This window comes from Cryptomeria japonica, chromosome 4 (genome assembly GCF_030272615.1).
Source record: "Cryptomeria japonica chromosome 4, Sugi_1.0, whole genome shotgun sequence".
Taxonomy (NCBI): domain Eukaryota; kingdom Viridiplantae; phylum Streptophyta; class Pinopsida; order Cupressales; family Cupressaceae; genus Cryptomeria; species Cryptomeria japonica.
The window spans coordinates 723045421-723060411 of record NC_081408.1 but is presented as its reverse complement, the minus strand read 5'-3'; the positions used below and the strand labels follow the sequence as shown (position 1 = coordinate 723060411).

Here is a 14991-nt window from a genome sequence, read left to right as displayed (position 1 = left end):
AGATCATCATATACCAACTATACATTTAATGTATCTGTGAAAGTTCAATGGGCCAGGGCCACCCAAGTAGATTTAAAAAAGGGGGAAAGTATTCAAAGGCTAAATCACAATTTTATAATCAAAACATTATCAAGGGTTAAGAATGAACATCCAAATGGACCCTACAGCAAAACAATGGGAAGACAATGTTTATAACGTAAGCAAAGCAGCATTCTGTAAGTCCGACTTTCTAGTCAATAATATATTGACATATCACCATGTGGGCATTCATTGTAATGTCTGACACGTAAGCATGGACCAAGGTATGGATGGTAATGACTTTTTTTTTTCTACCCAGATGTTAGAAAGGTGGATAGACCAGATTATCAAAATGGTATAGTACTATAAAAAAGTTGTTTCATTCCTAAGAATTCATTTGGGATCACTTTTTGGCTGACGACAATGGCGGAATGAGGTTGAATCTATAGAAAAAAACACAAAATTGTGTTGTTAGAAATCTGCTCACTATCAAGGTTGCAATGTCGCAATGGACTATGGTGGTAATGGTGGGGGGTGTTACAGTGAGAGGAGAGGATATGTAGTAGCTTTTATCCCCACCAAATGCATTGCTTGAAGTAGAATACAAGGTTGGTGGGATGTGGGGCCTGACAAGGCTAAAAAGCTTCTTAGGAAATGGGCCTTAAGTGGGCTATTTTAATCAAGTAAGTAATAAGATAAATCACACATCACATGGGACATGAATGCTTCAATACAAAGTATGAACACATCAACACTGTCATCGCTAGAAGCCATGTCTGTGTACCTGCAGGAGCTGTGTCTGTAACCCCCAAAACATACATTGATCAATTCACAGGCACCCACATTCCCTGTCATAGCATTAAATGTGATTTTTGAAGTTTCAAGTACAGAGACATTGAATAAGTTTGGGGGGTGTTGAAAGCTTCAGCAGGTTGCTTGTCTGTTGTGTTCTCACAAGACATATTGTGAGCTGTGTAATTGGTGTCGTTGGGGAGGGATCTGAAAGTGGCTATGATGAAAATAATGACACGCAGATTTTTTGACATATTATGGACTTCCATGGACATATGTTTGAGGATTTTAGTGCTACAAAAACTTTAGATCAGATAACAGACATGAAGAAAGAACCGCATTTTGTGTGAATGCTTTCTGGGTCCCTGTGTGAAAACTTTGGAACGGTGGAGTTGCAGGGAGATCTGAAGACAATGGAGCAGTATGAGATGATGGAGCAGATTGGCAGGGGAGCATTTGGTGCTGCTATTCTTGTGCATCACAAGACGGAAAAGAAAAAGTAATGCTATCTCTCTTTTTAATGTTTTATTTCTATTTCACAAAGTTGTAGTTATGCCCTTTGGATTCTAGAGTCTGTTGGGTATTAGTTGGGCACAATGCCAATGATTCAGCGAGAGCTTGCCCTTGTGGGTTGGGCACCCATGGACAGTAATATCAGAGTCTCATTAAAGGAAAGAGCTTATATGTTTTTTTCTGGTCCAGAAGGAGCTGTCATTTATTGGGGGAACTATGGCAGCTCACAAGAGATTTTTAAGGTTTCGGTAGGCTTTGGCTTTTACAGTGTGCTATGGTTCGCAAGGACTCTAGGATGTGCTTAATTGGTTAAACGTATTCTAAGTGGCAATAATTCTCTTAGTGTCAGTATTTAGTATTATAGCTTTCAAAACTAGCGCGTGGTCATGTTGGGCTGCTTGGATACTGGTTGCAGTGCTACTAAAACCTCTAGCACTGCTACCTAAAGTTATATTCACGTTAAGCACTCTATGGACTAAATACTTTGCTAATGCAGAAGCAAACATAGGCGAGTCTCTAGGTTGCGGTATTAACTACCTCTCTTCCTTTTCCCTACATTCCTGTGCTTTATGAATCCCCTAGCCTTGTGGTTGTTGTCCGTAGTCTGTCTTATATTTTCTTAATTACAAATATTCTATTAACATGGCACATCCTTGTTGGAAATTTTCTACATCAATAATCTCTTAAATTTAAGCGGAGTTCCCTGTTTAGAGCTCTAATCTACCCCGTGTAGAATACAAGATTCTGTGATGACATTGCCCCACCTCATTGGGCAATGGGTACTAACATTACCAAATGGTGTTAGTGTTATGTGGATCCCTCTGATTTGTAGTTAGTTTACTTCCATGCTGATGAGGGGTTGACGGTATCATATTCTTTGCACAATGCTAGTACATGCTATTACATGACAAGTATTCAGCTCAATTCAACTGCAATATTTGCTTAGGAATCACTGCCAGAATCTTGGAGAAAAATGCATGAGTGTATAAGATGCTCAATTGCAGCTGAATGCCGCTTCTTATAACTAGAGTCCTTTATGCATTTAGTGAATGAATCCATGCGGCTGCAGCTGCCTGCTAAGAGTGACTCTTTACTAGGATGTGCACTGTTTCTTAGCTTAATCTTAGCGAGATGCCTCTACATTAAAAGTTAAATTATCCTTCTGTTAGGAGAATTAGCCAAGTTTAGGCCTCTTTTCAAATTATGGCCATAGTTTTCATTCCAAATCTTGAGCAATCCCTCAGAGGAACTTCCCTTAACAATGGCTCTACATTAGGAGAGGAAAAATTCTTTCTTTCTTGTCAGGATCTTCTATGGAAGATAAATTCATAGATGGTGTGGCTTCTAGAAGATGCTCCATTGTTTGAGGTTCAGCTTCTTCTCTTCTTCAAGTGCTTAAAAACAGCACTTGCTTTCAATCTCATGACAGTTCAAAATGGCCCAACGATACTTAAGTTGTTTTTTGGCATTTTGCAGATATGTGCTGAAGAAGATTCGCCTAGCTCGTCAAACAGACAGATGCAGGCGTTCTGCTCATCAAGAGGTATTCATTTCATTTTTCAATACTTTTATCTCTTTAATTCTCACTTTTGTGGCTTCCACATGGACAATGACTTCCTTACAAAGTCTGTGCCCATTTGGGTTGGTTGCAGATGGCTTTAATCTCACGCATTAGACATCCATATATTGTGGATTATAAAGAGGCCTGGGTGGAGAAGGTATACGTTTCTTTGAGCTGTATTTTAAGTTTTGCACTGTACGGGTGATATTGATCGATCATAGGCAAATTAGCAATGGATGAAGATATTAATATCTGAGTTCCTCACTCTCATCCAATGTTGGCTTCTACCTCCTAGGAAACTGCTGTAGTCTGTACTTTATTGTCCACCTTCTGCCATGGAACCCAAAATTGATAATCAAACTAAGATTAGCAACTAAGATTACAATTGTAGGGACAGACAATAATCTAGAGGTTCTCTAACGAATTGAAATTTGGTTGTTGTTTCAGGGGTGTTATGTCTGCATTGTAACAGGATATTGTGAAGGCGGAGACATGTGAGAGCTAGTTTTATTTTGCCAAATAATCTCTCTGAAAAAAACACTCCAGTCCCTAATGTTATAATTTTTTTCCAAATTTTGCTGAATGAGTAAATAGAAAACTAGTATCTAAAATTTTTGTGAATGAAACCACAGGGCAGAACTGATTAAGAAAGCAAATGGGACACTATTTCCTGAAGATGTGAGTTTTATCTTTTTCTATATATATTTGGTGGTATCCCATTTAATTTTCGTGATTGAAACTATATGTAGTATGGATCATATTATTTCTTTGGTTTAATAAAAATATTAAATCTAAACCAGGATAAAGACCCTAGAGGTCTAGACTCTACAGAAGAGAACAGTTATCCACATAAAGTTAAAATCATTTTAAGTTTCTTGTCAGAGAATTTACCTCTGTAGTGGGATCTTTTGGGATTACTAAATTATTTGTATGAATTTGAACTAATTCTCTGTTGTAATTTGCATTTTAGTTAAATCTGCACAGTTTATCCCAGAAGCATTCTTACTAATTCTCTGTTGTGTATTTTCCTCAGAGGTTGTGTATATGGTTCACACAATTGTTATTGGCAGTGGATTATCTTCACACAAATCATGTTCTTCATCGAGATCTCAAGGTATATCAGTAATTGATTTAGGTAACTGTTTATTGTTGTCACTATGGTGTTGTTACCACAGTTTGTATGATCTTGCAATCACGTCAAGCTATACAATGTTTAGAAGCTAGTATATTAACATTCCAAATGTGTCGAAGCACTTGCTCCTTGCTAGTGACCAATGCTCATGGACAGCCCCAATTAATTGTTTATAATTACTTTTGGTTCAGTGTTCAAACATATTTCTGACAAAGGAGCAGGCTGTTCGTCTTGGTAAGTTGAAAGCTATATAACAGAAAAAAGGTTTATAGACGTTTGCCTGCTTCAATAAATTTGCAACATTAAGAGATCCGAAGAAATGAATTAACAAACATTTGGAGCTTGACTGTTCTAAACTCTTCCATTGAGAGATTCCCCTCTGATAATTAAATCATGTGCAGGTGATTTCGGCCTTGCAAAATTGCTGAAAGCGGATGATCTTACTTCCTCGGTTAGTTTTATCGTAACTTCTCAAATGATAGTTCAGTGTGCAATCTTTGAAGTAAATACAAAACAAGTTATGTTTTCTTCCAACTTATTTTGTGTTTTACTATTTGTAGGTATTCCCATAGTTGAAATACTTACAAAGTATTTGTTTTTTTCGCTCTGCGAGTTTTTCAGCTAAAAATTTGCAGAGACAACTTGCCTAGTTTTGGCGAGTTTTTGTAAAAAGTTCAGAAAGTCTTTGACAAAACTCAGCTGTATTAAAAAAAGAGACCCAAACACGTCAAAAGATTATCTAAATTTTTTTTTCATCAAGTCAGTCTCATTCTCTTCGTCAGAATATATACATAAAATATAACATTTAAGTATAAGAAAGGAAAAAGACATTCCTTTCTTGTACTTGAAGTTATATTTCATGTATATATTGGTAGAATGTTTGAGAGTGGTTTCTAGGAGTTATCAATTTAAATTTTGAGACTTAGTCAAATTTCAGTAATCAGCAGGCTCCTATCAACATTATCTCTCTCTCTCTCTCTCTCTATCTCAAACACTTTATCTGCCTTGAATTCTAGACCTATCTCTCTCCCTATCACTCTTCCTCTATCCCCTCTCTCTACTACTCTCTATATCACTCTCTACTCTTTCCCCGAAGATATAGATCTATCTCTCTACCTCTCTCTCACCCTAAGATCCTCGCGAGGGGTGCTACCCTCAACCTCATTTTGGCGAGGTGGAGGAGCTACCCTCTGGTTCTACCTCTCCCCTAGTTTTCACTAGAGCTGGGAAGAGGAAGAAGTAAAATGTTTTGATGTAGTATTTACTTTTAGTTTTACAAAAACAATTTGTTATTTTCATTTTGTTTTAGATTATCAGCCATTAGCATTCCACACGAGGATGCCATTTTGTACCCAATTTGCATTAAAATCAGTCAAATATAACTAGACTTAGCTTGTTTCTTTTATGTACTCATTTATTGACTCATTGGATGCATATCCTCATTGAATTTGGCAAAAAAAAAAATGCATTTCTAATGAAATTTAAGCAGTTTTTTAAGTGGCCGAGTTTTTTGCCAAGTTTTTGCTGAGTCCGAGTTTTTCAACTAAGGGTATTCCAAACTCAAAGCATCCTACTAACTCTAGAAAAATACTGAAAAGCTAAGTTACCGATTCGGGTACAGGTATGGATTTGCGGGCATGACACATTTTTGTTTTCCTTGGGTATGGGTATGGGTATGTCCATATATATATGTATGTATGTATGTATTATATATATGTTCAAAGTTCAAACATCAAAATTATAAAATATAAACTATATTAGTGTATAACTACAAGAAGAGTGATACTCATTAATCCATAATTGCCTATAAATATCAATAAATATCAAAAGAGAGAATATTTTGATACCTCATTCATAATCTGCAAAAATGAAAATTCTAAAGTCTCAAAATGTTATTAGACAATGAAAATTCAAATTATAATTGATTTTAATATTCATGTTCTTTATCAGAAGCATCAAGGTCAATATCAACATTTGGTGCAATTCCATTTGAACCACGATCAATTGGATTGCCACTACCAATAGCTGTGTCATGGGCAGAAGCTGGTTCAATTTCATTTTTCAAACAGTTGACAAAATGCCAAATCATCAACAACACAAAGAAAGTGATTTCACAAAACATAAGCAAACAACTGCTACATATGCATAATGTAAATCAACTGAAATTAATCTTAGTAATTCTGATATAAAGTTTACCTACCCCATGTTCATATGTATAGCTCACAAATGCAACTAAAATGATATTTAATTGTTTGTTTGCTGGCATATTCTGATAAAAAATGATGTCACAATGTTGTGAGAGTGAAACTGAGGTTTTAATCTTTGAAACTATGCTTGGGTACGGCTCTGGGTTCTTCCTGTGTGCTTGGGTTCTTCACATAAAGACCCACAGAGAACCCAGGCACCCAGGAAGAACCCAAGCCGTACCCGAGCAGTACCCGTACCAGGACCCAGGCTAAAATAGAAGAACCCAGTATCTGAGCTGAAAAGTAAAAGAGTAGTGCAAAGTTATGTATTCTCCTTGTCCATTTTACTTATCTGAATGGTTTTTTACTATGAATTGGCAAGCTGGACAGACTCTTTTTTAATAGTACAAGTTTTACAGAATGTTAAAATTAAAGGTACCTTATTGCCAAAGGTGATGTCTACAAAGTTTCCAAAAAGGATGAGTTATCTTTACAGGAAATTCAGATAAAATAAAGTAGAAGTAAACATTATCATAGATTAAAATTTAATCTGCTCTTGTCATGAATTCATCAAGCTTCCAGTTTAAATTCACTACAAGAAATGTACTTTGCCACATACCCTACATTTCAATGCAAGAGTTTTTCAAGACATGTAATTGCCACACAATTTCTCAGTACGAGAATGCACAGGTTCAAACAATCTGGACATTATTGTCTGGTAACTGGGGAGCTGTGCCTCTATAAACTCAAGATTTCAAACCAATTCCAACTGTTTCTAGTGAGAAAAAATATTGTAACACCATTCTGGGTATTTATATAATATCCTGTCCTTAAAAATAGAAATTAAGGCAGATTTATTTAAGTTGACAATTCCTTAGATTGAATGTAAGACGCAGTAAAGCTTATATACATAGATATGGAGCATTATTTTTCTGATTTGAACTCCGGACTAATAATTTGACCACCCAGGTTGTCGGCACACCGAATTACATGTGTCCTGAACTACTTGCAGATATTCCTTATGGCTTCAAATCAGATATTTGGTCGTTAGGTGTGTTGTTTACTTGATTATTCTGTTTAATTCTCTAGATTGCAGAATCTGTGTTTTTTGTCCTTAAATAAATGCTCAACAATTCTGTTACATGCATCTAAACAAGTTTATTTTTGTTCAGGTTGCTGTATGTTTGAGATGACTGCTCATCGACCTGCATTCAGAGCATTTGTAAGCTTACCTCTGTATAGGGTCATGTCCTTAAGAAATTTTTAATGTCAAATTGGAGTGTATAAGTGATCAAGAGAGCTGAAATTTTCTAGCTGCAAATTTTCTTTTGGGATCATATTTTTGTGTAAATACCTGGAAAGAACTGCAATGCATCCCCTGACATATTATTGTCAAGGTTATATGTTTTTAGCTTGTTGAATGTTGAGGTAATAGCTTGTGTACTCTGCTCACCGATTCTGCAATTAAAGTTAAAGTTTTAACAATGGCCTTACAATGTCTTATTTTGGGTTTTTAAGGATATGGCAGGACTTATAAGCAAGATAAATCGTTCAGCTATTGGTCCATTACCTAGCATGTATTCTTCTCCCTTGTAAGTTCCAATTCATTTTCATGTAGAGATTGCGTTACTGAAAAACAGTACTAATTAAAACTTTTGGATCTTTCTTAGTATTTTGTAGCCTTGATATGATATAATAAATGTTTCTAATTAAAACTTTAGCCTAATGCAGGATTAGATACTCCTGTTTAACCATTGGGTTTCCATCTGAATCAACATATGATTTTAAGTGGGCACTAGAAAATTTAAATCTAACAAACAATTTTACATGCTGGACCAAGCAATTTGTTGGATTTAACTTCTAATTCATGGATTGAAATGCACAACAGGAAACGCCTAATCAAATGCATGCTGCGAAAGAACCCAGAGCATCGACCAACCGTTAAGTGTTTGGCTTCAATTTTGTTCTCTCTTTAATAGATACTACAAATATTTTTCTAGAATCTTGAATTTTTAGTTTTATCTTTGCACTGATATGAGTCATAAATGTATACATGTAATCCAGGCTGCTGAACTATTGAGTGATCCATTTCTGCTACCTTTTATCTCTCAGTGTCGTGCACAAACTAATTTCATGGTTTGTGCTTCACCATCTAGGCGGATTAGTAAAGTGCATGATGTTCAGGAAATGGAAGAAAGTCAGAACAGTAGCCATTCAAGTGCTGATAGGGATAGCTTCAATTCTATTGGGAAAGGGAGCCAAAGTGTGGTTTGTGAGTATGGAGGAAGTGGTAGAGATATGTTATCCAAAGACAATCTAAATGGTTTTGTGGAAGATATTGGCCAATCATGGCCTTCTGATAGCTCAGGACAGGGAACAGTTGGAGTACCTAGTCCCATGGAAAACAGTATTCCTGAAGAAAATGGATTTAAATCATCTCCATTACCAGCTACAGATGAGAATAATTCAAAATTTGACAGGGAGCCTAATGATGAAAAAGATGTAGCTGTGAATTTGAGTGAAGAGACCAAGAAAACATCCACACCAAAAGGTAGGGTGAGCCGAGTAGCTGCTTCAGGCAGCCCAGCTGGAAATACATTCAAAGGTGGAAATACACCAAAAGCAAAGCCTCAAGTGACCAAAATACCACCGCCAGCATCTCCTCCAAAACATCCTGTGGGTTATCCTACTTATATTCTTCCTTTATTTACAAGACTTACAATTTCAAAGTAGACTGCTTATATTTTATGGCACACAATCTATAAAGTCAACTGCAAATCATATACAATTTTTAAATTTAACTGCAAATCATTTTTTGGATGCAGTTGCCTGTCACCGAATCTTCACCAAGAACTAAACCTAGACATGAAGGGACACCACCAGCTACACATGTGAAGCAGGCTGCGGAAGATAGAACAAAGGCTTGCAAGCCAAGGTCACGTACTTCGCCCTCTGCCACTTCATCCAGAAAATCTTTACCTCCTCCCCCTTCTAAACCTTCAGGGTCATTAAGGAATTCACCACCAGCAGGAGCTAGTGGTTCTGATCATTCCTCTCATTCACCCAACAATGGTACAGCATCTAACAAATGTGAGAAGGAATTCCTTGAGGAGAAAAAACCTTCCGAACAACAACATGAAGGTCAGAATATGTCTAATCAGTCTTACCCGACTACCAGAAAAGATTTAGCAGTAAATCTTGTTGATGATATAGAGGCGAGGCCAGAATGTAAGTTACCACCTTCTGAAATTCCAGATGTATCAACATTATCTTCTTTTCTAGGCACAGACAAGAATGGCCAATCCATCCCTGCTTCACAAAGAGCTTTGGTTAGTGGTACCTCTCTAACACCAAATGATCTACAAGTTTGCACAGCACTAGAAGGTATATCACATGCAGCTGAAGCACAGGTAATGTCAAATAATCCCCATGGTCCAGTTCTTGTTGCAAGTGATAAGTTAATTCCTCATTTACATAGGCTAGCATCTAAAGATGCCTATACCCAAACAAAGGAAGAAGATCATATTCTTCATAGTACAACTCAAACTGTATTAGGTGATAACAGCTCTTCAGTCACTTCAACAAGTGGACTTGTTCCATCCAATTTAGAGAGCCGGCATGTGTCTGCACAATCTTCTTCCTGTATTAACACTGCAGATTCACCTGCATTACCCATCTCGCAAAGAATAATCCATAGTGAAATTTCCATACAGACAGAGGAAGAACATATAGTCTATCCTGACAAGAAGGAAACTCCGATCAACTTGTGTCCTTTAGATAGCAATTCAAAGGCTGAAGTAATATATGCTGTAAAAGAAGTAAAACCAAATGGTGTAGCTTTACGGACAGACAAAGCATTTCAAGCATCTTCTCCAACTGTAGAAGTCACTTCAGCTTCTGATATTAACTGTTTAGAAAGAACTTCAAATGATGCTTCTGTACAGACACATGGAGAAAACATGTCTTGTCTTAAAGAAAGTCATAATATTCCACTGCAGTCATACTCTTTAGACACCACCATGGCCGAGAAAGCTATCTCTGTATCACGGAGCTTGCCAGATACCTGTAAACAATCAGCAGAATATAGCAACAGATCTCCTGAATTTGGGGAAGGGTTGGGGCAGTCTTCACTGATCAGCATTGCAAATTCTAATGCATCTCCTTACGTCAAAGGGATCATCTCTATGAACAGATCTATACAAATTGTACAAGATGAGAGATCAGTTGAAGCATCAAATTTATCCTCTGAACAATCATTTCCTGATGGTCAACAGCATGCAATCCCTACTAGAAAACCTTGTTACCAAGGTACCAATGGAAATGTTGAGGTATGTTTTGATGTCCAGAAGATAAATTCCACCGATAGTTCTTTGACAGTGAAACAAAATATGTGTGAAACCAATGGGGGTGATATGAAAGACATGTTGGGACCTTCAAATGTAGTATCTGATAAGCAGACTTTACAATTGGACCCAAACCAAATTCAAACAAAAGCAAATGACCAATTCTTTGATGTTTCTGTAAATGTTCCAAGGTTGGATGCAACTCCGGCAGAGATCAGTGTATCATCATCTCCATTACCTGAGTCTAGGTCAGCTGATAACGACAGGTTTGCAGTTGAGGAAGAGAAAGGTTTAAGGTTACAGACTCAGCTTGGGCATTCTAACTTTCCTCTTTTTGGCTACGAAAGAGATAACCAGTCCTGCCTATCATCTATGATAAGGGAAGATTCTGATGTTGCAAGTTGTTTAACTGTTACAAGTCACAATAAATGTCTGGGTACAACTGATCAAGAGAACAGAAATGATGACAGAACTCAGGAAAAAGGAACCATCCAGATAAATGAGAAACTTCCTATACATGTCCAACCTTCTTTCAATAATATCATACATGTTATCCGTCATAGTACATTTCAAGTTGGCAGTGAGCAGTCAGGGGTGCAGACAGGAGGAATGGATGTGCAAAATGTGGATATTGAGCCATTGCTAGATTTAAAAAGGGATGGCTTAGAAGTACTAGCTGTGCCTTCAGTATCTACTGTCACTAGCCATGTATTACAACAAAATTCACAAAATGGCTCTTGTAAAGAAGAAGAGAACTGTACAAAGGGACTTGATGTTCGGTCATATCGCCAAAGAGCAGATGCCCTTGAAGCTTTGCTAGAGCTCTGTGCACAGTTACTTAAACAACATCGACTAGAAGAGCTAGCAGGAGTACTAAATCCTTTTGGAAAGGAGAAGGTTTCTCCAAGAGAGACAGCCATTTGGTTGGCACAGAGCTTGAAAGGAAGTCTTTGTGAAGAACACCACAACAGATCCAACTCAGGGGAAAACACCTAAACAGAAAAGACATAATTTTTTCTCGTTATTTTGTTAATAATACTGTAATATTTTCAAAAACTCACTAAAACCTTAAATATATTGTGAAGTTCATTCTTGGATTGAACAGCATGCTTTATTGTATCTACTATACTAAAATATTTATTGGAGTTTTTGACATGACTAAAACTACTGACAATGCTAGAGATAGACATATACATGAAGTCAATTTTTTTTGGTTATCTTCTTTATGATATGCGAACTTCCATTTACAATTCACTATTTGTTTGTTTCTTTATGATGTACCGCGGAGCTATTACAAATTACATTAAGTTCTGTGAAACACTGAAAGGCCAAAAGTATGACAATTATGCAAGTTCTTCAAAGAGCTGAAAGGCTAAAAGTTATGCATTGGCAGTCTTCTTAAATTTAGCTCAAATTTTCTCAGAACTCCAAATTTTGAAGGAAATTATCATTTAAAAAGTATGACAAATATCCAAGTTCTTCAAAAAGCTGAAAGGCTAAAAGTTATGCATTGGTAGTCTTCTTAAACTTAGCTCAAATTTAGTCAGAACTCCCAAGTTTTGAAGGAAGTTATCATTAAAGAATCTAACATGTAACATCCTATTTCTCACAAAGAGCTTAAGGGATATTACTTACTGCAAATCAGAGAGATTGTATGTATATCATATTACATCTTTAGTTTATTGATTACTAGGTTACTAATGATATCAACTAATTCTCCTTTCTTATCTTGAGGCCAGGCGTATCCTTGTCATATCATAATTGCCTTTTTTCTCTAATTTAATTCCTATGATGGAAAGGGTTAAAGTTATATATTAAAGGGCTGTTGATTTCCTGATAAAATTCAACAATAAAAAGGTGCCAATCTGAGGAGTTCTTGCAAGCAAAGTCAAACTTGCCTGGAGTACATGCTTTGAAATTGAACTGAGATTTGTTGCTGAATATCTAAATTAGACAGCCTAAGACAACATACCATCCTACAAATTGGGAATTCTCAGGTTTGGGACCCCGCCATTTGCTTATTAATCTTTGAAAGCGATATGTCAGAATGAATGGTAGATAAAGTCAACTGCTAACAAAGCATATACAACAATAGAAGGGTATAAGCATATACAACAATAGAAGGTCATGAAAATTGATCATTGTAGATTGCCACTAAATACCCATCTAAAACAATTTAGTCAAGCAAACATCATAGGATAAACACTACGTAAAAGGCAACAGTAGGGACAGACAAATATTACACCACACGGCCGACAAAACCAATATAATTTAGCCGACAGCCTAGCAGGAAGGGCAAACCTGTTTTTGACTTTAAAAAGGGATAAGATTGGGACTTTCTTGTTTGCAGGCAGGAAAGGCACAAAAAATTCTAGCAGAAGAGAACTCCTTGGGGGCATTGATTGCACTTGGATGTGACAGATATGATAACATACTAGGGATTTTCACGGCTAAGCTCCACATTATGGGCATGCCTAAGACATTCCTTTTATCTTATTTTAGACTTATATGTATGGTATAGTAAGAAACAATCAGTTTTATTCAAATACATTTGCTATATTCAAGGAACTGATTTCCCATTCTAATGATAAATAAAAAAGAAAAGGATGAATGGGGTCAGCTATATTGAATAGCAAATCAATAGATGTTGCTGCTTGTTATTGGATGTCTGCCACCATTTCCGTGTAAAAAGAGTTTTTGCTGGTGTGGCTTTTGTCGCAGCTTCTTATTTAAAATATATACTACTTTCTACATTATTTTATGACAGCATGAACAAGCAACAACCATTCGTCCATGAGTTAAAATTGTTTTTTGATCATGCCTAAACAATTTTTTTTAAGTCAAATAGAAGAGCCAGATGACCGTTTTTTTTTTTTGGGTTTGTTTTTAAAGTTGTAGGTGTTTTTGAAGAGAATTGATAAGTTGATTTCTTGCAAGTTGGAGCAGCATCTCGTAAGTGTTTTTTGGATGGTCATGGGAATAATCTTTGAAGAGTTCTGGTGCATTATTTTGTTTTTCTAATTTTTTTGTTATTTTTATATAAATTAGAAGGTTAATAATCTCTGGATTATTTTTAGTCTACATGGTGTTTTTCTACCTGATGTTTTGAAACATATGCTGGTTGCAAAATGCACAATGTTTTTCAATTTGTATACATTGTATTTTTATTTGATTAATAATCAATAAAATACATGAAAATTTGAATCAATTGAAAAAGAAAAACAATAAATTTATGTACCTTGTGATACATAGGATTGTATAAATGAATAATAAATAAGGTATTATGAATAGTAAATAGGGTAATGTTCAATGAATGAATTAAACAACATAGATTTTCATGTTTTAAGAAATCATAAATTTTGAAATAACAATATAGATAAACATTTAATTGCACTATAAACAATCTTTATTTATGTCATTTAGAAGTTTTGAGTTTTTTTTGCTATATATAACCTAGTTTAAGTCCAGGAACTATAAAAAATACATCTAGAGAGATGTCGACATGCATCCTCACCAATAACTCAAAAAGGATCAATGCTAACTAAAGACAAAGAAAGCCAAAGCAGCCAAACTACATCTTGACCAAAGCACACTAACAAAAGGGCAAGACCGCAACACCATGATACAAAAGAAATTTAATCGAACTAACCAACACCATGATACAACCATACCCCAACAACTATTCATTTGAAGGGTGTGTTCTAAGATCGATCATAGGGGAATCCTTAATATCATCTTGCAACAACTTAATGAGAGGAAACAAGTAACAACTTAATGAGAGGAAACAAGTAATCATTCCACCATTGCTTAATATGAACACCTGTGTCCCGGATCAGGGCAACGCTTACAATTAGTTGACCAATTTGCAACTCAATTTCCTAACCTTTTAATTTGAGAGAACTTCACTTGCTCAAACTCTTTAATTGTCCACATCGTGCTGTATAAAATGGCCTCTAATCTCTGTTTTTTTACGGGGCTTTTTCCATCCCTTCTCTCTAGAAAACATGATCCCCCAAAGCATGGCTCGAGCCTCTGCCATACTGTTAAACTCAACCTCAAAGTCCAAAGCAAAGTAGCCAACATCATCCTTGAAAATCTCCCCCACCCAAACTAGAATTACTTGGGTTGCTTTTAGCGGTTTCATCAAAATTGAACTTTATCCAACCTTTATTTGGATGATGTCAACCTATACTCCTAGAGCAACTTACTAGCACATACTGGAAAGTACCAAGCCAATAGAAATGAGGCCAAGCATCCCCTCACTCCTCATAGGAAAGAACCGCCCAGCTGCTACTTCATTGAATCTCCCCAATTGAGCTTTCCACCATATCCCAAACACTATTAACTGCTCTACTACAATTTTAAAAAATTCTCTTGTTCCATTCAAGCCATTATTCCACACAATAATAGTTGGAGCTATATTACAAATAAGATTAAGGCTAGGGC

General features: G+C 36.2%; 1 protein-coding gene across 1 annotated transcript; it reads left to right on the top strand.

Moving 5' to 3' along the window:
- Positions 1–373: 373 nt before the first annotated feature.
- Positions 374–11647, top strand: LOC131057085 (serine/threonine-protein kinase Nek5). The gene is made up of 14 exons (XM_057991274.2): positions 374–1309; positions 2800–2866; positions 2976–3041; positions 3332–3378; positions 3517–3562; positions 3918–3998; positions 4208–4250; positions 4418–4467; positions 7172–7253; positions 7375–7424; positions 7721–7794; positions 8091–8142; positions 8267–8878; positions 9028–11647. Exons 1-14 carry the CDS (start codon positions 1161–1163, stop codon positions 11539–11541), a joined length of 3933 nt encoding a protein of 1310 aa, XP_057847257.1. The 5' UTR covers positions 374–1160; the 3' UTR covers positions 11542–11647.
- The last annotated feature ends 3344 nt before the right edge of the window (positions 11648–14991 follow it).

Bases quoted from the DNA above. Each gene is read 5' to 3' on its own strand.
- LOC131057085 (XM_057991274.2), top strand. From the start codon at position 1,161: ATGCTTTCTGGGTCCCTGTGTGAAAACTTTGGAACGGTGGAGTTGCAG. The intron at 2,867-2,975 runs GTATTCATTTCA...GGTTGGTTGCAG, and splicing joins GGCGTTCTGCTCATCAAGAG to ATGGCTTTAATCTCACGCAT. The intron at 7,254-7,374 runs GTGTGTTGTTTA...ATTTTTGTTCAG, and splicing joins ATCAGATATTTGGTCGTTAG to GTTGCTGTATGTTTGAGATG.